The 25,974-nt window shown below is 55.9% G+C and overlaps 11 protein-coding genes across 11 annotated transcripts; 7 read left to right on the top strand and 4 right to left on the bottom strand.

The window, feature by feature from the left end:
- Positions 1–1,364: 1,364 nt before the first annotated feature.
- Positions 1,365–2,099, top strand: GLOTRDRAFT_125465 (uncharacterized protein; the record flags this gene model as incomplete). The annotated part of the gene is made up of 2 exons (XM_007864028.1): positions 1,365–1,453; positions 1,520–2,099. 2 exons carry the CDS (start codon positions 1,365–1,367, stop codon positions 2,097–2,099), a joined length of 669 nt encoding a protein of 222 aa, XP_007862219.1.
- Positions 2,100–3,875: 1,776 nt separating this feature from the next.
- GLOTRDRAFT_35241 (uncharacterized protein) lies at positions 3,876–4,195 on the bottom strand (the record flags this gene model as incomplete). Its single annotated transcript, XM_007863625.1, has 2 exons — positions 3,876–3,950; positions 4,004–4,195. The coding sequence occupies 2 exons, from the start codon at positions 4,193–4,195 to the stop codon at positions 3,876–3,878; spliced, it is 267 nt and encodes an 88-aa protein (XP_007861816.1).
- A 2,822-nt stretch (positions 4,196–7,017) lies between these two features.
- On the top strand, positions 7,018–7,666 carry GLOTRDRAFT_35185 (uncharacterized protein; the record flags this gene model as incomplete). Its single annotated transcript, XM_007863620.1, has 3 exons — positions 7,018–7,163; positions 7,377–7,518; positions 7,604–7,666. 3 exons carry the CDS (start codon positions 7,018–7,020, stop codon positions 7,664–7,666), a joined length of 351 nt encoding a protein of 116 aa, XP_007861811.1.
- Positions 7,667–8,224: 558 nt separating this feature from the next.
- Positions 8,225–10,026, top strand: GLOTRDRAFT_70334 (uncharacterized protein; the record flags this gene model as incomplete). The annotated part of the gene is made up of 4 exons (XM_007864027.1): positions 8,225–9,092; positions 9,160–9,332; positions 9,392–9,712; positions 9,778–10,026. 4 exons carry the CDS (start codon positions 8,225–8,227, stop codon positions 10,024–10,026), a joined length of 1,611 nt encoding a protein of 536 aa, XP_007862218.1.
- Positions 9,628–11,070, bottom strand: GLOTRDRAFT_70331 (acyl-CoA N-acyltransferase; the record flags this gene model as incomplete). The annotated part of the gene is made up of 5 exons (XM_007864026.1): positions 9,628–9,712; positions 9,778–10,456; positions 10,515–10,533; positions 10,599–10,868; positions 10,928–11,070. 4 exons carry the CDS (start codon positions 11,068–11,070, stop codon positions 10,394–10,396), a joined length of 495 nt encoding a protein of 164 aa, XP_007862217.1. The 3' UTR covers positions 9,628–9,712; positions 9,778–10,393.
- Positions 11,071–11,310: 240 nt separating this feature from the next.
- Positions 11,311–15,344, top strand: GLOTRDRAFT_119394 (uncharacterized protein). The gene is made up of 3 exons (XM_007864025.1): positions 11,311–11,339; positions 11,392–11,715; positions 11,770–15,344. Exons 2-3 carry the CDS (start codon positions 11,445–11,447, stop codon positions 15,003–15,005), a joined length of 3,507 nt encoding a protein of 1,168 aa, XP_007862216.1. The 5' UTR covers positions 11,311–11,339; positions 11,392–11,444; the 3' UTR covers positions 15,006–15,344.
- On the bottom strand, positions 14,218–17,025 carry GLOTRDRAFT_70328 (uncharacterized protein; the record flags this gene model as incomplete). The annotated part of the gene is made up of 7 exons (XM_007864024.1): positions 14,218–15,219; positions 15,287–15,339; positions 15,429–15,547; positions 15,608–15,647; positions 15,727–16,139; positions 16,682–16,930; positions 16,985–17,025. 7 exons carry the CDS (start codon positions 17,023–17,025, stop codon positions 15,133–15,135), a joined length of 1,002 nt encoding a protein of 333 aa, XP_007862215.1. The 3' UTR covers positions 14,218–15,132.
- Positions 17,026–17,701: 676 nt separating this feature from the next.
- On the top strand, positions 17,702–20,583 carry GLOTRDRAFT_103202 (uncharacterized protein; the record flags this gene model as incomplete). Its single annotated transcript, XM_007864023.1, has 5 exons — positions 17,702–17,725; positions 19,097–19,185; positions 19,376–19,433; positions 19,491–19,613; positions 19,666–20,583. 5 exons carry the CDS (start codon positions 17,702–17,704, stop codon positions 20,581–20,583), a joined length of 1,212 nt encoding a protein of 403 aa, XP_007862214.1.
- A 338-nt stretch (positions 20,584–20,921) lies between these two features.
- GLOTRDRAFT_125457 (NADH-quinone oxidoreductase) lies at positions 20,922–21,973 on the bottom strand (the record flags this gene model as incomplete). The annotated part of the gene is made up of 6 exons (XM_007864022.1): positions 20,922–20,941; positions 21,024–21,134; positions 21,202–21,273; positions 21,337–21,429; positions 21,477–21,614; positions 21,676–21,973. The coding sequence occupies 6 exons, from the start codon at positions 21,971–21,973 to the stop codon at positions 20,922–20,924; spliced, it is 732 nt and encodes a 243-aa protein (XP_007862213.1).
- A 164-nt stretch (positions 21,974–22,137) lies between these two features.
- Positions 22,138–22,985, top strand: GLOTRDRAFT_109559 (Prefoldin beta-like protein). The gene is made up of 5 exons (XM_007864021.1): positions 22,138–22,212; positions 22,265–22,355; positions 22,408–22,540; positions 22,606–22,790; positions 22,845–22,985. Exons 1-4 carry the CDS (start codon positions 22,161–22,163, stop codon positions 22,708–22,710), a joined length of 381 nt encoding a protein of 126 aa, XP_007862212.1. The 5' UTR covers positions 22,138–22,160; the 3' UTR covers positions 22,711–22,790; positions 22,845–22,985.
- A 543-nt stretch (positions 22,986–23,528) lies between these two features.
- Positions 23,529–24,550, top strand: GLOTRDRAFT_109558 (uncharacterized protein). The gene is made up of 3 exons (XM_007864020.1): positions 23,529–23,732; positions 23,790–23,994; positions 24,047–24,550. The coding sequence occupies exons 1-3, from the start codon at positions 23,586–23,588 to the stop codon at positions 24,355–24,357; spliced, it is 663 nt and encodes a 220-aa protein (XP_007862211.1). The 5' UTR covers positions 23,529–23,585; the 3' UTR covers positions 24,358–24,550.
- Positions 24,551–25,974: the final 1,424 nt, after the last annotated feature.

The raw sequence follows: 25,974 nt of genomic DNA, 5'->3' as shown, positions 1-25,974 counted from the left end.
CGGACAAAGACGCTGAATTTTGGGCATCTAAAATAAAGCCTCGATACTGATTATCAGGGGTCCTTGCGTACACACGTGGAAAGATCGGTCCGTGTTCGGGGATCAACCAGCTCAAGGCCATCAGCTTCGACGACTTGCTTCTGGGGCTGGTGACCTCAGAAGACCTGAAGAACGCCACTTCGAGGCCCTCGTCCCGCGCAGCAATTCATCAACTATCGCGGCAGACATACACGGGTTGGACCAGCTGAATGAAGTCTCTGGCCTTCGCGTTGCTTCGGCTGCCCGGGAATACGTACAGATGCAAGTTCTGTCACGATATCTCCTCTAGTCTGAGACTCGGCTCAAGTCCTTCCAGGCGAACTCTAGGTATGTCGGCCTGCAGTGAGAGTTATCGCCCTTCGGCTCATAACCGTATCTCGCCCAGAACAGCTGCTTCTGCTTTCCGAGCGTTCTTAGATTCGCCCACGTATGAATGTGTTCGGCCGGCAGGTAAGCAAATCCCTTTGTGACTTCCACTTTCACGACCAGGAGAAGGACCCTTGACAGCTGAGGACCCTAGGTAGCCTTTCCTCGAGTTCTAGTCAGTAATTGTGGGTTCCCCCCTTTCGATATGCTCCCGAAGTTCTCACCATATCTCGAGCGCGCAATTTGTTACGGCAAATGAACAGAGGTTAACTTTGTGATCCCGCCTCCCATCAAGGCGGAGTACCGAGTATCGCAGCGGCTTCCGCTGAGTTTCCGTCTGTGGAGGTAGATTCACGAGTCGGCTTAATGATACGGTATCGTGGAAGTCAGCTTAAGAAGAACTTTCCAGTTATCCTTATTAGTCAACCTCTGGGCATCCGCTTGGAGTCGGGATACATGTATCCCAGTCTTCCCATCCTACCTCGGAGGGCAGTGTCCTTATACTTGGAACGTCCTTGGTAAATTTCGGACCTACGTTGAACTTGGCTCGCAAACTGGGGCATTGTTCACCGGATTGGGGATCTCGTAGTCCCAGAGCAGCGGCCTATCAGAATTGGCTATGCCGGTACACATGCGCCACTAACAGAGCACAGTGAGCATTTCCCTATTCCGCTGCGATTCCAAAACGATGACATACACCTATCTAGCGTCGCCCTCTCCTATCCTTAGAGTACTGGTCCTTCGCCGAGTAGGACAGTTGCAGGTAAAATCGAGTTGTCACGTTTTTGACCAGGATTGTCATATTCGAATGAGAACCGACAGTACAGCAATCCGTAGGTCGTTGCAATCCTGACGCTTGCCTGGAAGTCCCAGATACCCGGACATGATCAGAGTGTCAGCCGCCGTAGCTTATTGAGTGTCAAGGGGATGCTCAGGTAGCCACACTTGTTACCCGCATCATGGACATTCGTGTCATGCTGAACCCAGACAGTACCGAGGAGCAGCCACATAAAAGAAGACGGATCTCTCCTCCGAAAAGTGACGCACCGTAAGACACACATTCCTCCATCCGGATCGTCGCTGAAGCTTGCCTTTCCTTGCATTGGGTCTCTAGGGGAAACGCGCGATCTTCTGCCCGCGGGCGGCGCAGCGATCGCGACACGCACAAAAAGCGCAGGCTGCAGAGAGAAAGCCCAGACACAGGCCGCAGCCATCCTTCCAAGCACGGAGCGAACCCCAGTACGCCGAAGCGTCGTCACAAGAAGACACCCTCCACGAGCAGCGCCTCCTCCTCGGGCATGTCCCCCGCCAGGCTCCTCCTGTCCCAGGCGCGCGAGACCGTCCAGCGGGACCCAGGGAGCAGGCCGCATGGCCGGAAGCCGTTCATCATGGATGTCATCCTGGACGCGCTCCCGCCGCCGACGGAGTTTCGCGAGGACATCCTCATGGAAGCGCTGGAGCGGAGCGAGCGCTCGGGCCTCCTGCCATCTCCGCGGCGCACGTATGCGTTCAAGGATAGGGACAGCCTGGATGCGTATTGGGCCGATCAAGAGCTGATATGGAAGGACGCGTACCATGGGGACCATCTCTCGGAGACGTCTTTGACTCGGGCCAAGGTGTCTGCGGAACGGTCAACTGCTATGTGGACCTGTTCATCGGACGTCTCATCAGACAATGAACAGAATCCCTTGTGACAGTTCTCTCGGAGTTCTGTTTGTAGACATGTCGTCCTCCATAGTGCAAGTTTTGCAGACGTGTATCATTACACTAATGTATCAGACGTGCTAAGAAACGGCCTTCATGGAAGAGTTCGTCGTCCACATCAATCACCATCGCTTGTAGTGGGAGTTGTCCAGATGCCCTAGTAATTGATCTAAGCGGTGCTCAACGAATCACAATCACAACCTCACAAAAATGCATTATGGGGCACATCGTCATACACTCACATACAGTACAGAATGATACCAGCGAAAGACGTCCATCACACAGACCTGTGCAAGAAAATGAGAATCGCGCTTTACATTTTACGAACACAATCCCTATTACCACATGGAGATGCCTACTGCATCCCCTCCTGATCTCGCTCCCCCTCATTATGCACAGAAGCAGGCGAACCATCCTCTGGATGGACCCGCTTCGGCCTCCGGTCATCAGACGCATATCCCCCGTTCCTCGCATCCCCGTTCTCGCCAGTCCCACGCGAAGCCCCCGCGCCATTGTCACTATCAACTTCCATATCATCCCGGGAGCGCTTCCTCGAGTCCAGAGCAGTCCGGACAGAAGACTCGTCTCGCGCCTGCTCCGGGTCGCGGTGGCCGAACGACCTCTGTCGTTCGTGGCTGACCTCCTGGGCGTTGGACCCGGGCCGGGAGAGGGTCTCCCCAGCAGACAGACGCGCCCCCGCGGACACGGGCGAGCCCGAGCGCGAGTGCGCTGGCACGTCCGCCCTCTCCGGCTGCTCAGGCTGCTCCCCGCGCATGCTCGACTGGCGCGCGCGCACGGCGTACGGCGGCGTCGGCACGCGCGGGGGCAGCCCCTCCGGCTCGCGCTCACGCTCGCTCTCGCGCCGGCTGTGGCGGTGGTGCATCCGGTTGATGTTCGCGCCCGGCCCGACGCGCTGGTGGTTGTGCACGTGCCCGGGCCCCGCCATGTTCAGGCTCCTGCTGCTCGACGCCGTCGAGGGCGACGGGAGCTGGCTCTCGGATTGGGGCGCGGCGAGCCCGGGGGAGTGCAGGTCCAGCTGCGGCGGGGTGCGCGACTGGCTGTGCGAGACGGTGAGCTCTGGCGGGTAGTCGTACCGCCGCCTTTCCGGCGACAACTCTGGGGGCGGCAGGGTGTGCAGGGGCGGCAGCGTGTCCGTCGACACGGGCTGCGGGGGCTGACCCGGCCCGCTGGGGTGCATCGGTGGGGGCGGTAGCTCTTGGTGGCCCCGCGAACGCGAGTGCGAGCGCGAGTGTGAGCGGGACGAGCCCGAGTGGGAGTGCGAATGGGACGAACGGTGGTGAGCGTGCCCGGGGGCGGCGCGCGACTGCTCGAGCTGCAGAGGCGGCAGAGTCGGGAGCTGCCTCTGGCTCTCGTGCGCATGACCTGAGTCGTGCCGCATGTGCTGCCGGTGCGAGGGAGGGGCGACACCAGGACCCATTATGACCTCTGGGGCGGGCATCGGACGGCCATCCTGACCTGGGGCATGGCGGGCAGCTTCGTGGGCGCGGACGTACTCTGGGTATCCATCGCCAGCATCTAGATGCTGTATATGCTCGAGTGCGTCGCGCGGATGGGCGACTAGTTGCTGAGGATGAGGGATGGACAACGGGGGCGGGTGGTGAGGGGGGTGCATAGCATGCTGCGGCAAAGGATGCCTGCCGCGCATCTCGGGAGAAGGGGGTATAGAGGACAATCGTTCATACAGGATGCTACATCGTTCGACATCCGTTCGTAATATGCCCGCGCAGCCATGATCAAGAACCGACTTACGCTCGCTCCAGTCTCATCCTCTGAATGTTTTTCTTCGCTTGAAGCACTTTAAAGTATAGCTTGTCATTGTCCTAGTCCCATGTCATCACCGCACACCCAAGCGAATCGCGATCATGCAACACACCGCTTCAATCTCCTTCACTTTCCGTTTCAACTCCTTATACTTGAGCTGGTATTTTATATCCTCCGCGCCAGCAGCGACCGCCGTGGCATACGCCCTCGACTTCTGACGCGAGGGGTGGGTGGGCGCCGATGCCTGGAGGACCTGGCCGTAGTGGAGGGACTGGGAGGGCCCCGGGGACGGGTGACGAGACATGGCGGGAGCGTGGAAAGGGCGGCGCGCGAAAAACGGAACCAAATGGGCTCTGCCCCGTCATGTTTGGCCGGCGTTGAGTCGAGCGTCAAAGGCTTCTTCCTGATGCACTCCGGATTGCCTTTTCCGGACTAGCCTCGTCCGTTCGGTCCCCCAATCGCGATGCGCGTTCCTTCTTAGTTGTGGTGGAATCATACACGCGGCGCTACGCTACTTTTGTTTCGAACTATGTACGGCCCAGAGCAATCAAAGGCAGCCTTCGGCAGGCCTTGTGGCACACCCGTAGCAGCGTACATGCTTTAGGGATAGCGGCGGGCGGGGCATCGCGCGCGGTACCTGGCCCGTCGGCGCGGGAATCACGTTCTATCGCAGCAAAGTTGCTCTCCTCACAGCTAAATATACGAGCTGGTCACGATGTGTGGCGACGCACGGTGGGGAGGATCGACTGGCCGTATGCGGTCCCGAGCGTCAACGGGAACAATGGAAGTGGGGGAACCAGTGTAGAGGTGGTCAGATCGCTCAGATAAGCGGAGCAATCCTCGGACCATCCACTGCGCCTCACTCGTGATTACCGACTCGAAGAGCAAGTTGAAGTTGGTGTCAGCAGCCAAGTCGAGGCCGAGGATGCTAGCCCAAGCGCAGGTCGTTCGGCCTAGCAGACGTTTGACGCTAAGCTGCTGCGAGCCGGCCGTGCACATGGGAAGACAAAACGACGCCCGTGACGGGAGGCTCGCACCCGCCCCTCCTCGGGGCTGCGCTCAGTCCGGGTCTAGGATGCGGACACAAGAAGGCGAGAAGATGTGGGTCCAATAATACGCCGTCACAGATAGGAGCAGCACCCACCGGCGAATTCAAGGAATCGCGATTGTGCGTTCGTCACGAGTATCCGCCGAGGGGAAACGAGATCTCCATGGTGTGATGTGAAAGGGCTAAGCTGCTTCGTGTCAGACGCTGGCCGAGCGGACCGAGCGCGACAGCCAGCGACCGGGCTCCTCGGAGCTGTGGCATACGCAGGCGCGATATGCCCCGGTGACGCCCACGTCGATCAAAGTCGTGGAGCTAACCTGGACGTGGCGTTCGTCAGCGACCTCTTGCGCATCACAAGTGCGTAAACCGTGCTATCCCAGAAGCGCTGACATACTCCAGTTAGGCTCGTGACCACCCTGTCGTACCGCTATTGAGGGCAGAATATCGGTAGACAGGCTGGTACATTTGGCGTGGGAATCCAGTATACGCGTCGTTAACTCTAATTCGCCGACCGGCTGCTTACATTTTGGCAGCTGAGTTTGTCTGAGTTGAATTTTCGCCCTGCCCTCAAGTTGATCGGAATCTGACTAGAAAGAGTTTTGTAGTCCGCAAGATCTCGAGACTTAGCGCGTCCCAGAGACGAATTCCTGCAGCCTTCCCGTGCCGTACAACTCACCGCCAGACCTATCACTGTGGAGGAAAGTTTCTCTTGCCATGATAGCTGCGGCAGGAAATCATCGGAGAGCGCGGGTAGACCCTTCGGTAAGGTATAAGTAATATACAGAAAAATAAGTCCGGAGTTCGTTTTCCAAGGTACCGAAGGTAGACATCTATGGCATTAATCTTGTCCGTGATTATAGGAGCATATTATATCCAAACATCAAACGAGCGTCGGACGAGGGAGCGGCGGGGAGCGAGAGACTTCGCAGCCGGCGCGACTTGTAGTCCGACTACAACATTTCTAATGACACTATAAAGCTGGTTGCATTAGACTACCAGGGTTCTTACTCGACTACGAAAGGCGCATTCGGCAGACTTCGGCAGGGTTCGGCGGATGTCGGCAGCAACGGCAGGGCTGCGGCAGGAAGATAACGACGCGTATACTGGATTCCCACGCCAAATGCACCAGCCTCTACAACATAGATTCTGCCTCAATCTGTTGTAGAGGGTGGTTACGAGCCTATACTCCAGTGGGTCAAAAGACCGATGGTATACTTCCAGCGTTCGGACCAGGTCTGCAAGAAACACAACCAATCGGAGGCAACCGGTACTAAAGTTCGAGCATGGATCGGACTGAATGCAACTGCGGATAGAGGGCAAGGTGCTCCTATACCCGGGGAAATACCGCTGTCCATGACAGCCTTTCGAGTATTCTGGGGTTGGGATCACTAATGGAAGCGGGTCCTCGCAGCGTTCGTATCATTTGGGTTTGCATATATGGCCGTGAAAAGCGACTGGGTGACATCCCAAGTTGCAGGAGCGCGAGTCATTTCGGTAACGCAGCAACGCGCGCGATGATATGGAATCCGGGCTGGTGTACGGACGTACTTGGAATTGCCTGAGCGAGTAGGTCGGAAAGCCGACGGGGCGAGGCTGGGAACGACGCAGCATGCTATCGGGCGATCTGCGCGCATGGATCTGTACAGCAAATAAAGCCATAGGAGACACATACGAAGCGCGTATTTTTGTCGCGCGCGCACACACGCTCGCGCATCAGCTGTACATTGCATTTGTACAGACAAGAAAGCAGAATTCCGAATCACAATCACGATCGAGCTGCATCGGACATCAGGAATCCGGGTGCCACCGCGGACTCGGACAATCGGCGCACGTGGGCCGTTCCCACGCCCCACCAAGGTTTCGTCGTGAACACATTGCTACCAAACGCCTTCCTCCATCTGCATCCCTGCGTGACCCGGCCAGGCAAGAGTCACAAGTGAGCGTTCTTGCTGGCAGCCTATTCGAGAATGCTGACCAGCGACTGCGATGCGCGGCAGTGTCGACGCCGTATAGACAGTATGTCACTCGTGTACTCTTGTGTCCAGCCTGTTCTCACTCATGCGCTGTCTAACAGGGACATGCCTCCCCCCGGGGGGTTCGAGGCGATAAAGTACAAACGCAATCTGCCGTTCCGCGGGCCCGGCGGTGTTGCGATTCTCGCCGGGGTGACTGGCATATGCGCGTTTGGCTTCTATCGGTTGGGCCAGGGAAATCTGGAAAAGAGGTGAGTCGCAAAAGGTTCCGCGTCTGAGAGGGGCGCAGGGTGGGATGTATGTGGTCAGCAGGACGTCAAACGTGGACATGGATGGCCCGCTCGACGAGGAACGTGGCTCTGTTGGGATCCGGCCGCAGCTGGGTTCTTATCATTGACTTTGCCCTAATTATGGCCCCATGCCGGAAAAGGGAAACATTGGATCTGATTCCGTGTGGGTTGCAGAGAGCTCAAGAGGGAGAAGGTGTGGTCCCGTCTGCACCTGGTGCCGCTGCTGCTGGCCGAGGGGGATCGTGACGCGTACCGGCGGGAACACGCAGCGGTCGAGAGGGAGCGGGAGATTATGAAGGACGTGAAGGGCTGGGAGGTGCGTTCTCTTGATGATAGGTGATGCAGTTCTTGATAATGATCTTCCGATCCTGCTCCTATCCGCCGCCGTGTGATTATCTTAGGCTGGCAAGAGCGTCTACAGCGACTCGCGGTATCGCTCATCAAACTCCATTGTGGTACTATGACGGGTGGGGGATTGGCATTGTGCACAGCAGCGGAGAAGTATCTACAGCTACGATGTAGTCGGGTAGTGCTCGGGAGGACCGCGTCGTTCCGCCGAATGAGATGCAGTCGTTGAAATCGCGCAGACAATAGCAGCCGGGGGACGGGCGCGAGAGTGCCAAAGAAAGCAGAGTTTAGGGCCGGCGGTAACGCGTGGCGGGAGGAGGAAGAGACTGCCATACCGGACATTTTACCGTGACAGCGATAACAGGAAAAATAAATCTGCTACGAAGCACAGCAGGTGATCCCGAGGGGCGCAGTTTCTAATCACCGCTAGTGTTCTGGTGTTTGCAGGCCAGGATCGAACACCGACTGGACGTGTCTTCGAAGCGCGCTGCTGATTCATTCCGAGTCACCGTATCCGCGCCGAAATGGAAATCCTAAGAGCCCTCTACGCCAGGCCATGCCGAGCCCCTCTCAAAGCCCTGCCTCCTATAAGACCCCGTTCTGGCTTTCGCTTTCGCTCTCGCCCTCGCTCTCGCCCTCGCCCTCGCCCTCCGTCCCCGCCACACGCATCCCCCATGTCCTACCGACACCCGTCCCCGCCCATCGACTCCCCGCCCTCCGACTCGGACCAGATGCTCTTCGGGCCCCTCGACCTCGACGACCCGCGTCCGTACGACTCCCCCAGCGCCTTCAGCTGGCCTGCCGCGTCCGACATGGCTGCCCGGCCCTCGACCGCGTCCACCCAGTACGACTACTCCTCCCCCGTGCTCAACAGCGACCCCATGTTCGAGTTCCCGCCCTCGAGCGCGTTCGACGACAACACCTTCTACTTTAGCCACTGGCTCAACGAGTCCGAGCTCCTCCCCTCCGAGCCCGCCTCCGCACCCATCCCCATCCCCGCCCCCAACCTCATATTCTCTCCCCACGTCCAAGGCCACCACCAGGTAAAGGAGCACGAGATCTCTCCGCCCGCGATCGACTTTGCCGCACTCACCCTCCCGAGCCCCAACTCGCCCTGGGAGCGCCCTCACACCGCGGACGGCCTTTACGCAGAGTCCGTCAAGTGTCACTCGCCTCCGCCGACGGGCCTGCCCCCGCCGTCCTGGGCCGCGCACCTGTGGGACACCCCCAACTCTTCCGGAAGCGAGAACCTCCCATCATCTGTCGAAGACCCGCCCCTATCAGACGATGCCTATGCTACGCTGCGGCAGCGAATTCCTATCCCACGCTCCACCCCCTCTCTCGGCCAGGTATTTCACCCCTCCAGCGCCCCGTCGGCGATTGAGACTCGTCCGCCGAGGCTCGCCCGCGGGTACAGCAGGCGCGCCGAGTCCGTCAGCGAGTCCAACGGCGACCGCGACGCGACCGTCCGCAAGAAGCGCCGCTCCATGGGCAGCAGCCAGCAGCAGGAAGAACCTCGGACCACCGTGAAGAGCGAGTCGTGTAAGTTCCGCCCACGACGACTTTTACCCGAGTAAACTGAATTGACCGCTCGATTTTGTCACATTAGCTCCGCAGAAGTCGGTCCTGCGCCCACCCAAGCTCGCGCCCTCGGCCTGGCAGCTGTATTTCACAGACTGGATCCAGCGCCATCAGGCTACCAGTGACAGGAAGCTCAACGTCGCCCAGGCTGCCAAGGAAGCCGGTCAAGAGTATGCCGGCCTATCAGCCGAAGAGAAGGAGGTACGTCCTGTCAATGACTTCATTCATACAATGGCTTATCGCTCCCGTCCTCTGCGCAGCCGTACAAACGCAAGTCACAGGCACTCAAAGACGCCCGCGAACGCGAATACGACGCGTACATCCGTTCCCTGACTCCGGATGAGATCAAGCGCGAGAACGTCTTCCGCACTGCGCAGCGCAAGGCCGGAAAGTCGCGCAAGGGTAATATCAAGGACCCCAACGCGCCGAAGAAGCCGCTCAGCGCGTACTTTATGTTCCTGCAGCGTATTCGCTCCGACCCAGAGCTAGTCAAAGAGGTGTTTGGTGACGAGACGGAGACCACTAAGCAAAGCGTTTTAGCTGCGCACAAGTGGCGCTCGATGACCGATGATGAGCGCAAGGTAGGCTGTGCTTTCGCTTTGTCAAGTGATTGATGAGTGTGGCTTACTGACTTGTTCTTTCGCAGCCGTTCTTGGCACAAGCCGAGCAGGAGAAGATGGAATACGAAGCTGCGCGGAGGCTGTATGAGGAAGGCACCGTTGGTTTCGAAACCAGCATTAACTTTAGCGTCCTCCCCGGCAGCCCCATTCAGACAGCGATCATCCCTCGATCCAACAAAGCGGTTACCGTCGTCAAGTCCGAACCTCTTACAAGCTCCGAGAGCGAGAGCGAGCCGCTGACCGAGGACGACGGTGATCACTACATGCGAGCTTGAATATAAACTGACGTCAGCGCTGTTATGCCCTTTAACGACCTCTCATGCCCTTTCTGTTACAATAGCCTTTTGTTCGTCTTTCCCATCGTCCTGCAGAAACTTTCCTGCGCTCCGTGCGCAGTCGACGAACCTTTAACCATGTTTATTGTTTTATCTTCCCCTTCGCGGTGTATGTCGTGGAATTTAACTTGCTTGGTGCTATATTATGCTCTTTCTCTTAGCCCCGGTCATCGTGCATCCCTCTGTAGCAGTATATAAAGTGCATACCCTCCCCCTATGCTGTATTCATAGCATCCCAACTTTCTCTGACGTATATGTGTCTTCTCGTAGCGGTACATATACGTGCGTACCTTGCGTAGAGTAGCCTTCAAATAGACAATCGGGCAACCATCTTTTGGTGCGGTGCACCGTCTTCGTCGAACTCTGCTCCCTAGTCAGAGCAGGAGATGACACTCGGGGTCGGACATGGCAGGGAAGCAGCGGCGTACCTCCTCGACGTATCCAAGCCTGCCGGGGGGTGAGATAAGCAACTCAGGATTGCGGTACTAGATCGGCAAAGAAACCGCTCCTACTTGGCATAAAACCTCTTGACCGGTATCTGCGAATGGCAGACCACGGGGACAGGACCACTCAGGCCCTGTGATGTGGCGTCTTGGACAACCCAGTTGTGCAGCGCGAGCACGAGCTCGCGTCCCCAGCCGTACTTTCGGTAGTCCTTCAGTACGGCCAGGCGGCTCAGCTTATAGTAGGATCCATCTTTGGATCGGTACGCGCGTATGGTGCCCACGGGCGTCAGGGCTGGCACGAGCCGCAGCAGGAAATGCGTGGCCGTCTCGTCCGCTCTGCAGAAAGGAACGCTAGCACGTCAATGCTCGAAACTTGGATGCTTGGGGCGACGAACTCGTCGATCTCGACGTCGAGCGGGAAGCCCTGCTCGTCGATGAATACGGCTATCCGCACGTCGTAGCACTGCTGGCGCAGCTCGTCCCTGCCTGCCTCCCCGACTCCCGGGACAGTGATAAGCTCGTGCTTGGGCGCGTCCATATTTGCTTCACCGCGGTTCAGGCATTCGCGATCGATGCTGCTTATTTATTCCAAGAACGCCGCCACCGCGGAAGCAATTGGCCACAAATCACAGGGACCTACAGCAGTCACGTGACCTGACGGGAGATGCCGCGTTCTGCGCCCTCCATAAGCGAACGGCGCAAAACTGAGTGCTTGCCTGGCCTTGCGATCGAACAGGAGGTGTACGTTTCGCCCTGGAGTCCTTCCTGGAATACCACAACCTTCGGCCTTTCCAGGGTTTCCTGAGGGTATGTCTGGGTCTTTGTTTTTTCCGTCCATGCACTGACGAATTGGATGTAGGGAAGGTCGACTCACAGTTGCTGCTCTTGTGAGCGAGGCGAAGGGACTTATTAATGCTCGAGCCTGTCGGAGCAATCATCTTTAGCTCCCTCCTGGCTTGCCGAACGACCTCTGGACGCTGTGCTTCTTCAACATCCTCAGTGAAGGTTATTGTCAGATCCATGGGCACTGCTGTCACTCCCGAGGTATGCAGCTCTCTTTCGCGACGAGCTAAGGGAAAGGAGCGGGCAGACGTTCCTCCGGATGATGTCAGGAGCTGTAAACGGGATCCTTTGTATGGGCAGGCCGGGCGAAGCACTAGCGACGAGACACGATGGGCTGCCGGTGAGCAATGCTTCGTTAGGTTTCGTGGTGTCTGCGGTTCTAAATGTTCATCAGACAAGAAATGTCTTTTCGTCTCTGCTGAGTCCATCCCCTGCCGGAGTCAGTCGTACAACTCCTGTAGTCGGCCTCCTAAAAGATCTCTGATGCGGCTTAGGCAGCCCTTCATCGTGGCGACCCATCCAACCTTGCAGAGACGAACTGCGGCTGGTCTGTCTACATCACAAGTGGCATCGTCTTCCTCTAGTCCTAGGAGGTCTGATTTGCGGCAGCAGTTTCTGGAGCTCTGTCGCATGCCTCAGGGCAAATTCAACCCCACCAGGGCCTGGTCGGTATACTCTGAAGCCCTCACGGCAGGAGCTCTGGATCAGATAGAAGACTCCATTCTCCTTAAATTCGCCACTCGCCTCGTGGAACGGGCGGAGTCTTTGTATTCCAGTTCGGTCAGCCTGGAGGAATTGCGTTCATGGGGTACCCGTATACACGCCATTCTGGGCGAGCTTCATCGTGAAGACTTGAATGAAGATCAGGCATTTGCTCACAAGTGTATAATGTCACGGGCGTCCGCGCTGATGGACAGCCTGGAGGAACCTATGGCTCTTATTGATGAAACGAAGGATGGCTATCTGGAAGATCGCCACCGTGCGCTCATGATTCCCGTCTATGAAGCCGTCTTCCTATCGCTTGTTCACCATCGCAGTCCTTATGGTGGTCTGGTATTCCTGCTGAATGAGTGGAAGACTATATCCTCCTACACAGTAAGCAGAAAGCGGATGACTCTCCCCGGTGTACTCGTTGCGCCAGCAGGTTCGTTACGCAAGACAGTGCACAAAGTCCTTCGGGACATAGAAATGCCTGCCCTTGTTCTAGCCGATCACCGACGTGTGTGGGACAAGGAGCAGAAAATGAGGGCCGGAGAACTCCTCATCCAAGTGTTATCCGAGGCTGATCTGCCGGAAGATGCTCTCGACGTGTTAGAGGAAATGCAAGCCCAGTCATTGACCCCATCGCTTATGATCCGGCTGACTCTAGTGCGAGCCTTGGTTCGCGCCGATTCGTTCGAACTCGCCAATTCGATCTTTTGGCGTGTTACAGAGTCGTTACCTGCGGGTCCGACCTTCAAGTACCATCTATCCACGGGGCTCTATTTATTTGCTCATCAAGGGGACACCGGGCGCGCGGAAGAGTTCTATGAGCTCTTGCAAAAGCAAGGTTGGGTTAGCCCTCCGGACGTCGCTACACTCATGCACGCGAGCGCAGCAATCGGGGACACCAAGGGAGTGATTGCATTATTTCACAAGTTCTTTCCCGAGGACGGAGAGGGCGACAGCAGAGCAGGCGCTGTGTCGATTCTTCATTACACCAGCGTCATCTACGCCCACGCCCAACAGTCGGACTTCGACGGTATGAACCACTGGTTGGAGAAGATGGCCAAGGCTGGCATCATGCCTGACGCGTATGTATATGGTATAGTTCTTCAGAGCTTTGCTCGGCGGCACGACGTCGAATCTATGGCAGCTGTGATGGATCAGATGCGTTCTACGGGCATACGCCCTAATTACGTTGCATACACGACGGTCCTCAGTGTCTTAGCTCGTCGCAGGGACCCAGTCGCTGCCGAGGCGATGTACAAACAGGCCTTGCAAGACGGTATCGTCCCAGACCGCAAGATGCTACTGACCCTGATGAACGCTCATGTGGAAGCCGGGTCCTGGCGGGGAGTCATTCGAGTATTCGATTACATGAAAGCGTCGCGCCTCCGGCACCTTCGCCTCACACCGGCCGTCTACAACACTCTCCTCAAGGCTTATGTCTTAATCGGTGCTCCTTTCCGGGTTGTCTCGGAGCTTTTTGACAAATTACGCGACGTGAAGATTCGGCCGGACGCATACACCTTCGCTCTGTTGATGCAATCTGCTTGCGACGCGGGAGAGATGGACGTAGCCGCTGACATCTTTCAGCAGATGGAGACCCTCTCGGAACACTGGCAGTCCAGTCTCCACATCAATGCCTATGTTATGACTATCCTAATGGCTGGTTATCTTCGTGCTGGCGACAGACAGCGAGCTAAGGCGGTCTACGATGGCATGCGTGAGCGCGGAATACAACCGACGTCCGTCACCTTCGCTTCCATAATCAAGGCCTATGGTAACGAGAAGACGGAAGAGAGCCTGCAAATGGCCGAGGACTTCCTGGCGTCTCTTGTGGACTCTGATCCTAGCGACCGCGTTTGGGAAAGGACTGCCGGTAGTCGAGCAGCTGCGTTGGACAATATATACGCTCCTCTTATGACCGTCTATGCCCGGGACGCTGATCCTGAGAACGTCGAGCGCCTCTACCAAGGGATGTTAGATGCCGGTGGCGAGCCCACCATTGGTCTTCTGACGATGCTCCTAGATGCATATAGGCGGAAAGGAGATGTCCAGGCGGCACTGAAAATCTGGCCGCAGATCTTTCAGATCGGCTTGGACATGTCGCAGGTTGGTCCTTTATTTCAAGGTCAAGAGCTCTCCCAAGAGCACACTGAGCGTCGCAACTCTACCCTGTTGTGCATACCTCTGTCCATCTACATCGACGCCCTATCAGCCGCTGGCCTGCACATAGAAATTGCACTCACCTGGAAAAAGCTGCAAATGCTCGGGTTCTCCTTCGACTCACATAACTGGAATCACCTAGCTGTTGCCCTAGTGCGCGCCGGAGAGCTAGAACGGGCTTTTGAGATACTCGAGAGGGTGATCTTGCCGTACCAGATGCAGAGCGAGCGGATACTACGGACCCGTGAACGGGACCCTGACTCGCCATTCCTCTTCGACCAACCACCTCCAGAAGATAACTTGCCCGAGACAGCCGCTGCCCCGGCCAACCGCAGAGCAGCCAGAAGGGCAGAAGCTATCGAGACAGCTAGCAGCTGGATGGGCAGCCTAGCTGAGGTTGATGAAGGCCGCGACGACGACTTCGCGCATCAGTTGCATGTTCTTCATCAAATCTCCCCCTCATGGAACCAATGGCGACCTCACGCTGTTACATTGGACGTGCTGGCGTGGACACTAGAGAAGCTCGAGAGAGGGCAGGTCATTGAACCTATACGGCCTGATCAAGACTCATCTGACCATCCCGAGCAAGATGAAGACGAGGATGCAAGATTGGCGCGTGTTCGTCTTTGCGGCGAAATTTACGACGGCATACTCAGTAATTATCCTCAAGCTGTGCTCGCCGTTCAGGAACATAAGCGTCGGCGTGGATTAGAAGAATTGCGGAGTACGCGAACTATGCGATATACAAGCGTAGGATAATCTGGTCTCAACGGGACGGAATTCCGGAAATAGAACGGCAGCTTCGGGAATAGCACCATGAATAGGAATGGGTGATTTGCGCAACAGTCCTCACAAAGGCTGTCCAGGCTTGGTTAAAGCCAGTTCCTCAACCGTCGGAGTCGTCGTCCGAGCCTTCTGACTCCCCTCCGCGTCGCCGCTTCCGACCGCCCTTGCTAGGGCCGTGGCGGTTACGCTGGATGACAGGCCGTAGGTCAGTCCCGGATTGCGGCACGACCGGGAACACCCCGTGAACCACTCACCAGAGGCAGTTTCTGGCCTTGGTTTCCAAAAGCGATGGAGAGAGGTGTGGTATCTGATAGTGTATAGATTGAATATCAGCTTATTTAGCTGCTCTAATAATGTTGTATGATATAGCAGCCGCGGCTGCAATCTAGTTCTCACCTGGAACACCCGGGAAGCGCTTCGCGGAATAGACCGTGAAAGGCTCCGTGAAGGTTTGAGCAAGGATTGGTGAGTGACTGTTGTGTACGCGGGTGGAACCCGGGTCTGGAGCGGGCGGGCTAAAAAGGATTTCTAGCATCGGGACGGTGACTGGAAGGGTAGGTTTGAGAATTACTTACGCCCCAATGTTCATGAGCCGCAGCCTCAGGCGGAATGTACCTGTAGACAGGGATAAGTTCAGATTTCTGCATGAAACATTCCTGGGCTCATGGGAAGGATAATCAGGAAAGCATATTACCTTCTGTACGGATAGACAGGTCTTGGAATAAGAAAAATATCCCTGGCTTACGGTGCTCGTCGACCAGACGACAGGCGTTGGCCGCCAGCGGACCCACTAGGGTACGTGTATAGGTGTGGCGAGGCAGGGGGACGGTTGGGGGAGGCGCGGGAGCGGGATTCGTAGGGTAGGAGGCTTGATGATATTGAGCATGTGTGGAGGACGACTGTACATGTTGGGCGTAAGCAGCTGAAGCAGAAGCATACATCACAGGAGGGGCGTTAGGATCATAATTCGGTGGAGCACTGTGCGTTGTCGGAGAGGCATATGCTTGGGACGGATATGGGTCGGGTGGTGGCGGCGGGTGGCCCCAGGAGCTGGTCTCTCGGACGTCGCTGGTCGGCGGCGGTGGAAGGGTCGATGAGCCGTTGGTTCTAAGGGCAGGATCGATAGCGGATGAGCCAGTCGTGGAAGGGGGGTGCAGAGCATGATCAGAGGCGAAATTTCCAGGGTCTGTAGCGGTTGGCCACTGGCGGAAGGAGTTGCTAGGCGGTGGGGCGGCGCCGTTGGATTCGTGTCGGTGGTCAGGTTGCCAGGGCTCGCCGTTGGCGCTTGTGGGGGCCGTCGTCGGGCCGCGGTTGAATGAATGGATCGGAGGCAGGGAGGGCGTGTATTGAGACTGAGATGACGCTCGTTCCATGGGAGGGTGAGGGGGGTGAGATTGGTTGGCATAGCTCCAGGGATCAGGGGCGTAGGGGTTCTCGTGTTGGTAACTCGGAGGCGCCTGGGCTGGTTGGGGAGGGGGGTAAGTCAGCTGGCCGTTGGCAGGGTTGTATCCTTGGTTGGACGTGGATGGAGCGTACGAGGTGGAGCCGTTGGACTGAGTTGGTTGCTAGGGAAAGAGCGTGGCATGTCAGATATTTATTTTTGCTCTGAGTAAATATTAGTTACCTCATTCAAATGCCTAGGAGGGTACGCGGATGGAGTGAGAGGGGAGTGTCCAGATACTGGACTCTGTTCTTCAGACCGTGGAGCGGCTGCAGACCCCGAAGTGGCATTACGCCTTCGGGATTTGGGTCCGTTAGGAGAGGTATTCGCACTGTTGTTACTAGAACTATTCTGATACCTGTCGGAGGACGAAGGGTGTAGAACCAAATTCATTTCTTGTTTGGCGTCGGAGGACCAGAGATCGACGGTGACGACGAAGAATGTGTAGTCGATGTCGCTACACGGGATGATGAGGCGAAATGTCAGGGCTCACTGCAGAGACTGAACTGACTCGACGTCTACGATGCTATTGTCTGGGTTCCGTACTATCATTTTTGCGACCGCCGCAGGCGCGAGTGGACGTCGATCCTGAAATATTGAATATTCGACGATTACGACCGACGCGCGTCCACCCTCGCAGACACGACGCACCTTATCGCCAAAGCCACACATGCGGGCGCGAATGGGATGCTGAACGACCTCTAGCGAATATTTCCTGCATTTTGAAGAGCACAAGAAGTCAGTGCATTGGCAGCCTCAGCAGCGGGCCCGGGATTCAATGAACTCTCCACTAACTTGGTACCAGATCCCTGGGTCCATGCAGTTGGGTCATCCGGGACAGCGTGACGCGCGGACGGAGCCGCTGAGGAATGGGTGCCGAAGCGGTTTATGGCGACTTTCTGTATCATGTCTGAGCGCGAGCGCGCGTACAGCGCCGACGGAGGTGGTGGTCGGAAGGAAGGAGCAGGGATGTGTCGAGGGCGAGCTTGGGAAGATGATGTTAAGGCTCGACTCCGCTCGCGCTCGCGTTCACACGACGAATCCGCCTCCAACGCGTATTGTTGAAGGTATTTTCGGTGCCAACGCGTCCAGGGCTCGGTACGCAACGTCGACGGGGCAAATAGAGCCCTCAGCTTCAATGTGGTCTGATTCTTCGCTCAGTACGTCTTTTTCCGTCTGCAATCGCTATTTCCGGGCGCTCAGCGTTTGCGACGCAGATGGACCCGATATGTCTGCGCCTAGCGTGCGCTCAGTACGCGAATGGCAGTCCTCTGCTGCAGCCGCTGCTTGCTATAGCTCTCGAACGCTTCTGGCATTCATTTGCTTCCGTTCTTATCAGATATCCCGCCGACCCACGGTTATCATCGTACGCTGCGTTCTGCGACGCCCCCCGCTCCCACCATCACGGGCCTGCGGCGTCATTCCAACCTGATGCCGTGAGTCGTGTCAGCAACTGCAATTACCTTGCCTCTCAGAGCTCATGCTCAAGAACGCGCTGATGATTTTAAGTTGGAGCCGAACACCATTACGATCACGGGTTACTTTGAACGTTCCATCTCCCCGGTCGCACTTGTCGTTATTCGTACGTGCTCCTCTCCCTTCCCAAGATAGCGGCTCGTCTGCTCGAGCCTAATATTGGCCCAGTGCTCTTTCGCCCATGCCCGAACGTCCGACGATGCCCTTCGGACATTCGGGACTACAGAGAGCACGCTCTCCTCCCAACACCACAGCATGAGAGTATATTAACGACGCTACTCAGGACTGAACACTGTGAGACGACGCGCCCCCAAGGCACTGCCAAGATGAGCGTCCAGGATATGCTCCGGTATGCTTCTCGCTCGAGCTTACGAAGATATCGCTCGGTGGTGGTGTCTTCCCCGCCTGGAACGCACCATGCGCCGGTCGATGTACTCGTAATCCGAGCACGTTACTCGGCCTCCATGAAATCAACGATCTTGTCTTAGGTCTTCAGAGACGTACGCGACTCCCGGGCAAGTCGAGCTATGCGGACAAAGTTGCCTCCGGCCTGTGACGTTTCACAGGTCCTTACCCTATGTCTTCTTTGAATAGACCGAGATGCATTCAAAGGCGAGAGGCGCACTGTGTTCGGCGAGGAGAATGGAGCACCCTGTTCCAAGCGGTATGTCTAGCCGTAGATATATAACCCGGAAAGTCTACATGACAGGCGAGACACAACTTATCAAATTCTCAAGCAGACATGTATTCTTGCGTATCCGATCTGGATCAACGGCCACTCATATGTATCCCTTGGGCCGGACAAACCCCTCAGTCTCTCTGCCGTGCCGACTTATATACGAGCATCGATCCTGTAGGCATCAGCACGCACCAAAGATATGATGAAGCCTATTTTTTTGGGACGAACGGTGCTCGTAGACCATCTGATATATTGTCGTGAGTCGGGAAGAATAGGCAACTGTAATGCAAACGCTATCACCGAGCCATGCGCAAAGGCTGCAGAATGGAGAATTAGCAGGTCTTAGGACGGGTACTCCCGAGTGAGCGAGTCCCACGCACCGCGTTTGCTGGCTTCTCGCAGGCATGCATTCCAGAGTATCAGCACCTCCTTTGCTTCACCATGACGGACCAGACCCTGGCTAAGAAGACCCTGCAGGAGCTCATCAAGCGCGAGGACTTGAAGAACAAGACTTGTATAGACTGTGGCAATCCGAACCCGCAGTGGGCTTCACTCAGGTAAAGATCGAGCCCGGGCATCCCAGCGATCGCATTCGCGCCAAAATAACATACGTCTCCATGATAGCTTCGCGGTGTTTTTATGCCTGCAATGTGCTGGGACGCATCGGGGCTTTGGAGTGCACATCAGGTGAGAATGCATGCTTCTATGGATGGGGAAGATACGAGCTAGGGTCCGCCCGTGCGTAAGCTTCGTCAGGTCAGTGTCTATGGACACCTGGCAAGACGAGCAGATCAGGCGAATGAAGGTCAGCTGGCTTTGTGTGTAGGCTCACTCTCGCCGCTCATGTTCCTGTTCCGTGAAGCTCGGGGGGAACGCGCCGTTCAGAGAGTTTATGCAATCCTACCCGGCAGAAGGCGGTTACAAGGATGGAATGAGCTCGTACGAGACGTATCATTGCTGGGCTGCTACTCAATACCGCGAAAAGGTCCGCAGAGCAGTCTACAGGGTCTCGATGATGAAATAACGTTCTGCGATAGCTGGACGCTGAGTTGGCAGGGAGGCCATGGGAGCCGTCTTCACCTCCAGCGAACTACAACGCTCCTGACACAGGCTCCAATTCGCCAGGGCGGCCCTCGTCGGCTCAGGGTCTTAGGAAGTCACGAGCCTCCGCCCGCTCTAACACGGGCTCCAGTTTCCGCGACTCTCGGCCCACGTCCCCCTCGTCGCTCTCGTACTCACCGAACCCGGAGGGTAGCACGTCACCACCACTAGACCAGAAGACCGCCAATGAGAGTTACTTTGCCAGGATGGGACAGGCCAACGCTTCTCGGCCTGACAACCTGCCCCCATCACAGGGTGGCCGGTACCAGGGCTTTGGCAATACGCCGTCGCCGTCCCCAGGCTCGCAGCATCCTTCCTTCGGTCTGTCTTCAGCAGCGGCGCCTACGCTGTCAGAGCTGCAAGAAAATCCCGTGGCGGCACTCAGCAAGGGCTGGTCCCTTTTCTCGTCTGCTGTCGCCGGCGCGACACGCGTTGTGACCGAGAATGTCATCCAACCAGGCATGCAGAAAGTCCAGGACCCAGCATTTCAGGCTAGCGTCAAGGGTTACGTTGCCAAGGCTGGTGAAGTCGGCAGCTCGGCGAATGAGTGGTCACGTCGGCAGCTAGGCGTAGATGTGGTGGGCACCGTCGGCACCGTCAAAGACCGAGTGGGCCTCGGTAGACCCGACAGGAGCGCCTATGGAGCTGTCGGTCAAGACCAGTATGGAGAGCACTCTGGCATGTACCATGATGACGACGACTTATTCGGAGAGTTCAGCGGCGGTAACCATGGCCAGGGTTCTGGCTTGTATGACGGTGCTCATCAATCAACGACACTATCAGGTACTACCAACACATCTGGGAGCAGCAAGCCTGCAAATACAAAACAAGATGATGGTTGGGAGGATTGGTAATTCTCGGGTTTGTCAATATACCATTTGGACTGTGACACTGGGATGGCAAATACCCTTGTATTAGTCTAACACCGTACACAACTAGGGATTCGGGGTTCGCAAAGCATTACAGCCACATCAGATGTCTGATATTAACCGGAGCTCAATGAGAGGACCGCCGCAGGCTCACTCCTTTCACGATATTTCTGGCGCAACATTCCTTGACTAAGCTCGCGCACCTTAATAATCCTGCAAAGGACTGCAACGTTTGAATTAGCAGGTGTATTAAACATCTACAACCTCCGTCTTCATCTACCCGCTCCGACACTCCTACATTGAACAAGGAGGAGCAACCTCCTTCACCGATATACGTGGTCCGCTATAACGCCGAGAAACATACGGATAGTTAGTCAAGTGTTGACAAATCACAGCCATTGTATTGATAAGCCAGCCGCACGCACCATGGAGATTGGCAGCGATTTCAGCTTCGGCCCTGTCGCCATTGGCGAGAAGCTTCTCCTTGTTGTACAGAAGTTCTTCGCGAGTTTCCGTGGAGAATTCCTGGTTTTGGGCTAAAGAAGGGGAAGGCAGAGGGATCGATCAGCCCCGGAGGGAGTGCAGGTCAAGGTGAGAACGCACTCTCCACGATGGCGTCTACTGGACAGGCCTCTTGACAAAACCCGCAATAAATGCATTTCGTCATGTCAATATCTGACCGTGATGGGCATAATGTGAGTCCGGACAAGAACACAGGGAGGTAGAGAATCTTCGCACCGTATTTTGTGGTTCTTCTTGACCCGTCCTCACGCGCCTCGCTCTCAATCGTGATCGCCTGGGCGGGGCATATCGCCTCACATAACTTGCAAGCTGTACAATGTAAGGTACCGTTCACAGACACAATGACTACGACGTACCAATGCACCGCTCCTCGCCGCTGGGGTACCGTCTCAAAGCATGCTCTCCGCGGAATCGGGGCGACAAGGGGCCCTTCTCGAACGGATACATGATGGTATATGGTGGTCTGAAGAAGTTCTCGAGGGTAATCCACATCCCTTTAGTGAATAACAGGACTGTGAATGCCGCATTTCACTCAGTTGAGTTCAGTACACATACCTCGGAGGATTTCGGTGAAGAAGAACAGGTGGACTGCCTTGTCGACAGCGCCGGGACCATCCTTGTAGGGATCGACAAATTTCCCGGGCTCATCTTTGGCACCGACCAAGCCAGTGTTCTTCGGTGAACGAGTACCCGGGGTGGCTAGATAGTCTGGGGAAGGCTCAGCGCGGCGAGAGGGAGTGGTTGAGTGCAGCCTAGTCGCTATGAGTGTCGCCGACGGGCGAGTCGCCAGCGCCCGCGCGAGCACGGCGCGGTTGGAAAGGCCGAGAGCGGCGCAGGAACGAGAGAAGGACATGGCGGGAGTGGTCGACGTTGCCAGCAGCGGCGAGGGGAATCGCAGAAATGACATCGAAACGTAGACGGCGCAAGGAACACGCTTCGACCAATCACGTCACTCGGAAAACGATTGGCCCCGGCGCTCGTGCCGACCTTGCCCGCGGCAGTCTGCTGCTCCCGTTCCCTCCCTCCAGCCACAAACAAACATGGCGTCCACAAAACAATCCAAGAACAAGGTGCAGCCGCTGTCGGAGCAGGGTATGCATCATCGGGATACACTACATTTCATGCGCTGAGTTGGACCAGCCAGAGCTGCAGCAGAACTATTCACGCCTCCAGAGTGACCTGCAGGCCCTGGCTAGCAAAATTGGCGAACTTGAGCAAGAAGCCGAGGAACATACGTGAGTCTAGCGTGATTCCCTCGCTTGCAAACGCCTTAACAAGTTGTTTCAGTCTTGTCCTGGGGACTCTAGAAGAGGCATTGGCTGAGGAACCTGACCGAAAATGCTTCCGCCTCATAGGTGGTGTCCTGGTCGAGCGTACTGTGAAGGATGTCGTTCCTGCACTTCAGACGAATCGAGATGGGGTAAGAGTACTCTTAGATGCACTTCAAGACGGCCCGATCTCATGGATCATCTCTTCGCTATGCAGATCCGAAAAGTTGTATCTAACCTGGCGGAGCAGTACAAGTCGAAAGAGCAAGAGTTTGAGAACTTTAAGCGTGACTACAACATCAGGTCTGTCGTGAGAGCCTAAGAAGAGATCGCCACCCCGTTCGGCCTTCCATCTACTTTCAACTATCTGGTCCATCTGCAGAAATTCGGTGCAACATACAGGTGAGCATCCAATGTCATGACCCATCGGTATTCTTGCTGATATCTAGAAATTAGATAAAGGCCGTGGAATAGGGACTTCGTCTGGCTTGTGTATTCTATGTACACTATTGCATACCATTCCCTTCGCATCGATGAAGGCAGTTCGACATCGCTTGCGGGGTTGGCAGGAAGCCGAGTACTGGTGGTACAGTCGACTCTGTCTTAACCCATAACGGGTCGTGGAACCCAAAAGTTATGGGTTTATGCAGACTATGGGTTACCAGAACGTGTGACATTGTGTGACTACCTAGTAAGCGTGACAGACAGCCTATCCGGTATAGGCCGGACGTCGTTTATGACAACGTTTAGATACGGAATCTTGAGTCTGGTATGGGCTATCTTCTGAAATACCACGAGAACCAAAAATCAAGGGTCCAGATGGTCCAGGGTCTCGTGGGAAGGAGACCTGTACCTTCCTAATATAGGTTGTTTTATGGGTTATAACCCTCCAAAAAGCTATGGGTTATGGGATACGGCAGACTTATGGGTTTTTACTATCTACCATGTTGGTGGAAGCCAAAAACTTATGGGTTATTACAGGTTATGGGTTATGACAGGTATGGGTTAGGACAGAGTCGACTGTAATACCAATAGTACCGCGACGAACCGCCGATCGATTCGATATTCTGAGCGTGGGCGCCTCTTTCCATTGGCGCTTCTAATGTTACAGCACCTGGCTGCGTTCGCACGCACCAACCTCATTCTCCGCCTCCATAGCTCTCCCGTCCGGGGTTGAGGCCTGAGGACCTTTCAGCGATGCCGGTGCAGCTGGGTGAACAATGCGAACATTGCTTGAAGCACCCGCAGAAGCTTGGCCATCCTGACGAATCCCGTTGCTGTCGGTGCTTACCAGATGCTGCCATTCTACGCAACTGCTCCCGCTGCCAATCGACGCGCTATTGCGTACGCTGCGGTGTCGTTCTAGTAGCAGCTTGGTCTAACTAGGACTCTTGAATCTAGGGCAAAGAGTGCCAGAAAGCCCACTGGGCTGAACATAAGCAGTCTTGCACGAATACTGTACACTTAAAGCAATTGCGGGAGAGTTTGGGTCCAGAAGTCACCCGACGACACATCGCTTTCGAGAAGTGGGGCTGGAAGTATCTGCATATTCTCACTCGCGCAGCCATGAGTGCAATCGAGGTGGCGAAGGACCCAAACAGAATGAGTAAGTCCCGACCTCTTCAGAATTGTAGCTAGAACCGACGCTCCTCGTACAGATACACATATCTTTGTGGTCCACTTGGAGACCGTCGACACCTCGGACAACGGGCGTAATCCCAAATATGCCGTAAAAGAAGCGCACTGTCGCACGCTGGAGGAGCTGTACCTCATGAGACCCTGGACATCCTTCGCTGCCATGGAGCAGTCAATAGCGCCTGGACCGGGACATGTTATAGTCATGGACGACGTGCTTCCCGGAGGCTTGGGAGTGCAGACTCGTCCTGTCCGTACTGACTGGGACCCTAGGATGATTCCATACAACCCGATGTGGCTGATATTGCTCCGCGAGGAAACCCGCGCGGGGTAAGGCCAGTTTCATCGGGGATGTTACCGCGCTGAGAGGGCTAAGAGACGGTGATACGGAAACAACGAATCAGGATGGCATTGGGTATTGACTAGGAATGCGATATATGTATGAGTACCAAGGATGGTTTCTGTATAGATTCAGTGGACTACGGGGGGATTATGAAGCCATATGAATGATTCGTGCCTTGTCGAGCTGTGGCAAGATTGAGGGAACTTGAGATTGAGAAAAAGGTGCCTGTTGCCCCATCGGTACGAAGACGAGAAGAAGTGCGAATAGGGAAGACCTCCGAGACTCAGTGGTCTCTTGATATCCGTTGGAAGTGGTGCAGCGTCTAGAACTTGTCGTCCCATTTTGGATCGCACGCGGAAACCGAATCGTCTGCAGGTGGGAAATTGGTCGCAACGATGCTGACATTTAGCGGTTCAGGGGCACCTTCGTCGATGAGAAGCATTCCTAAGTGCCGCGGCGCAGGCGGTAAACGTTGCTCGAGCCCTTCGCAGGGTCATAAAGAGAAGTTACGTCTGGCGCATTTCGTCTACTGCTAAGGATGCGCGTTGGAGTGGCTCTGATGCGGTGGACGAATCTGCGCTTGCAACCAGGCCTGTCAGTGGCATTTGTAAAGACCACAAATACAAGGGATCCCTTTGCACGTCAGACGCAGGCTTATGAGTTGGGGGATGCCACTGTGCTTTGCAATGAACCCACCTAATCAACTCTGGTCTTGCCCAACTTCTAACACGATAATAGCAGCGTCGGCGATGTTCTTACAATTACAGCAAAACCACTGCTCAAAGATCAGGTACCTTTCCGCAATATCCGGACCAGCTTGACAACTCAGCTGTCTCAAGTGGGCCTCTGTTGCACAAAGTTCCTCGTGGCTTTGCCAGTCCGCCCTTTGGCACTCTTGGCTCTGAATTGCACAGGGAAACGAGTGGATATCTTATAGTAGCCCTTCCCAGAGACTTACACAGTATTGTGTCAGCTCACAGCGGGTGCATCTCCGCAATGTCTGGTTAGCTTCCAAGCACCAAGCGCATGGAGGAGGAGCTTGCGTGGAACAACGGTGAGCTTAGGATTTACGAGGGGTGCTTCAGGCACTTCGCATGTCGACCTATCATGAATGGCGCCAGGCTGGTGACCTTGGAGAATAATCTGCCACTCGTAGCAATGGTGGATGGTCAGAATGCGTGCCACCTTCATAGTTACGTGACTTACGTCTGACACTGCAGAAAGTCGACCCCACTGGGAGGTCACACCACCGAACGCGTTCGCGACCGCGTTCGCAAACAGCAAGCGCCAAGCCTAAGCACGTGATAGCATGTGCTTGAAGCGCCACTGCTCCATGACTCATGAGGCTCCATGCTTACGCGTCTCCCGCCTCCCGTCGCCATTGTACCAGAGCCCGCCCCCGACCGACATTCAAGTGTGGCACGTGCTCGTACCTCAGCGTATTATTGTACTGGTGGTGCCACCGCTTTGGCATGTTACTTTGGCATGCGCACCTCCCACTCTCCTACGCTCTCTGCCATCATGCTCTGGCCAATGTCCAAGCATCGTCGCCCCCGCCACTTCTTGCGGTGCCGACGACGCTTGGACATCATGACCCTTGCAAGGATA

Source organism: Gloeophyllum trabeum (genome assembly GCF_000344685.1).
Source record: "Gloeophyllum trabeum ATCC 11539 unplaced genomic scaffold GLOTRscaffold_00002, whole genome shotgun sequence".
NCBI classification, from domain to species: Eukaryota; Fungi; Basidiomycota; class Agaricomycetes; order Gloeophyllales; family Gloeophyllaceae; genus Gloeophyllum; species Gloeophyllum trabeum.
This window is presented reverse-complemented; position numbering and strand designations above follow the sequence as displayed.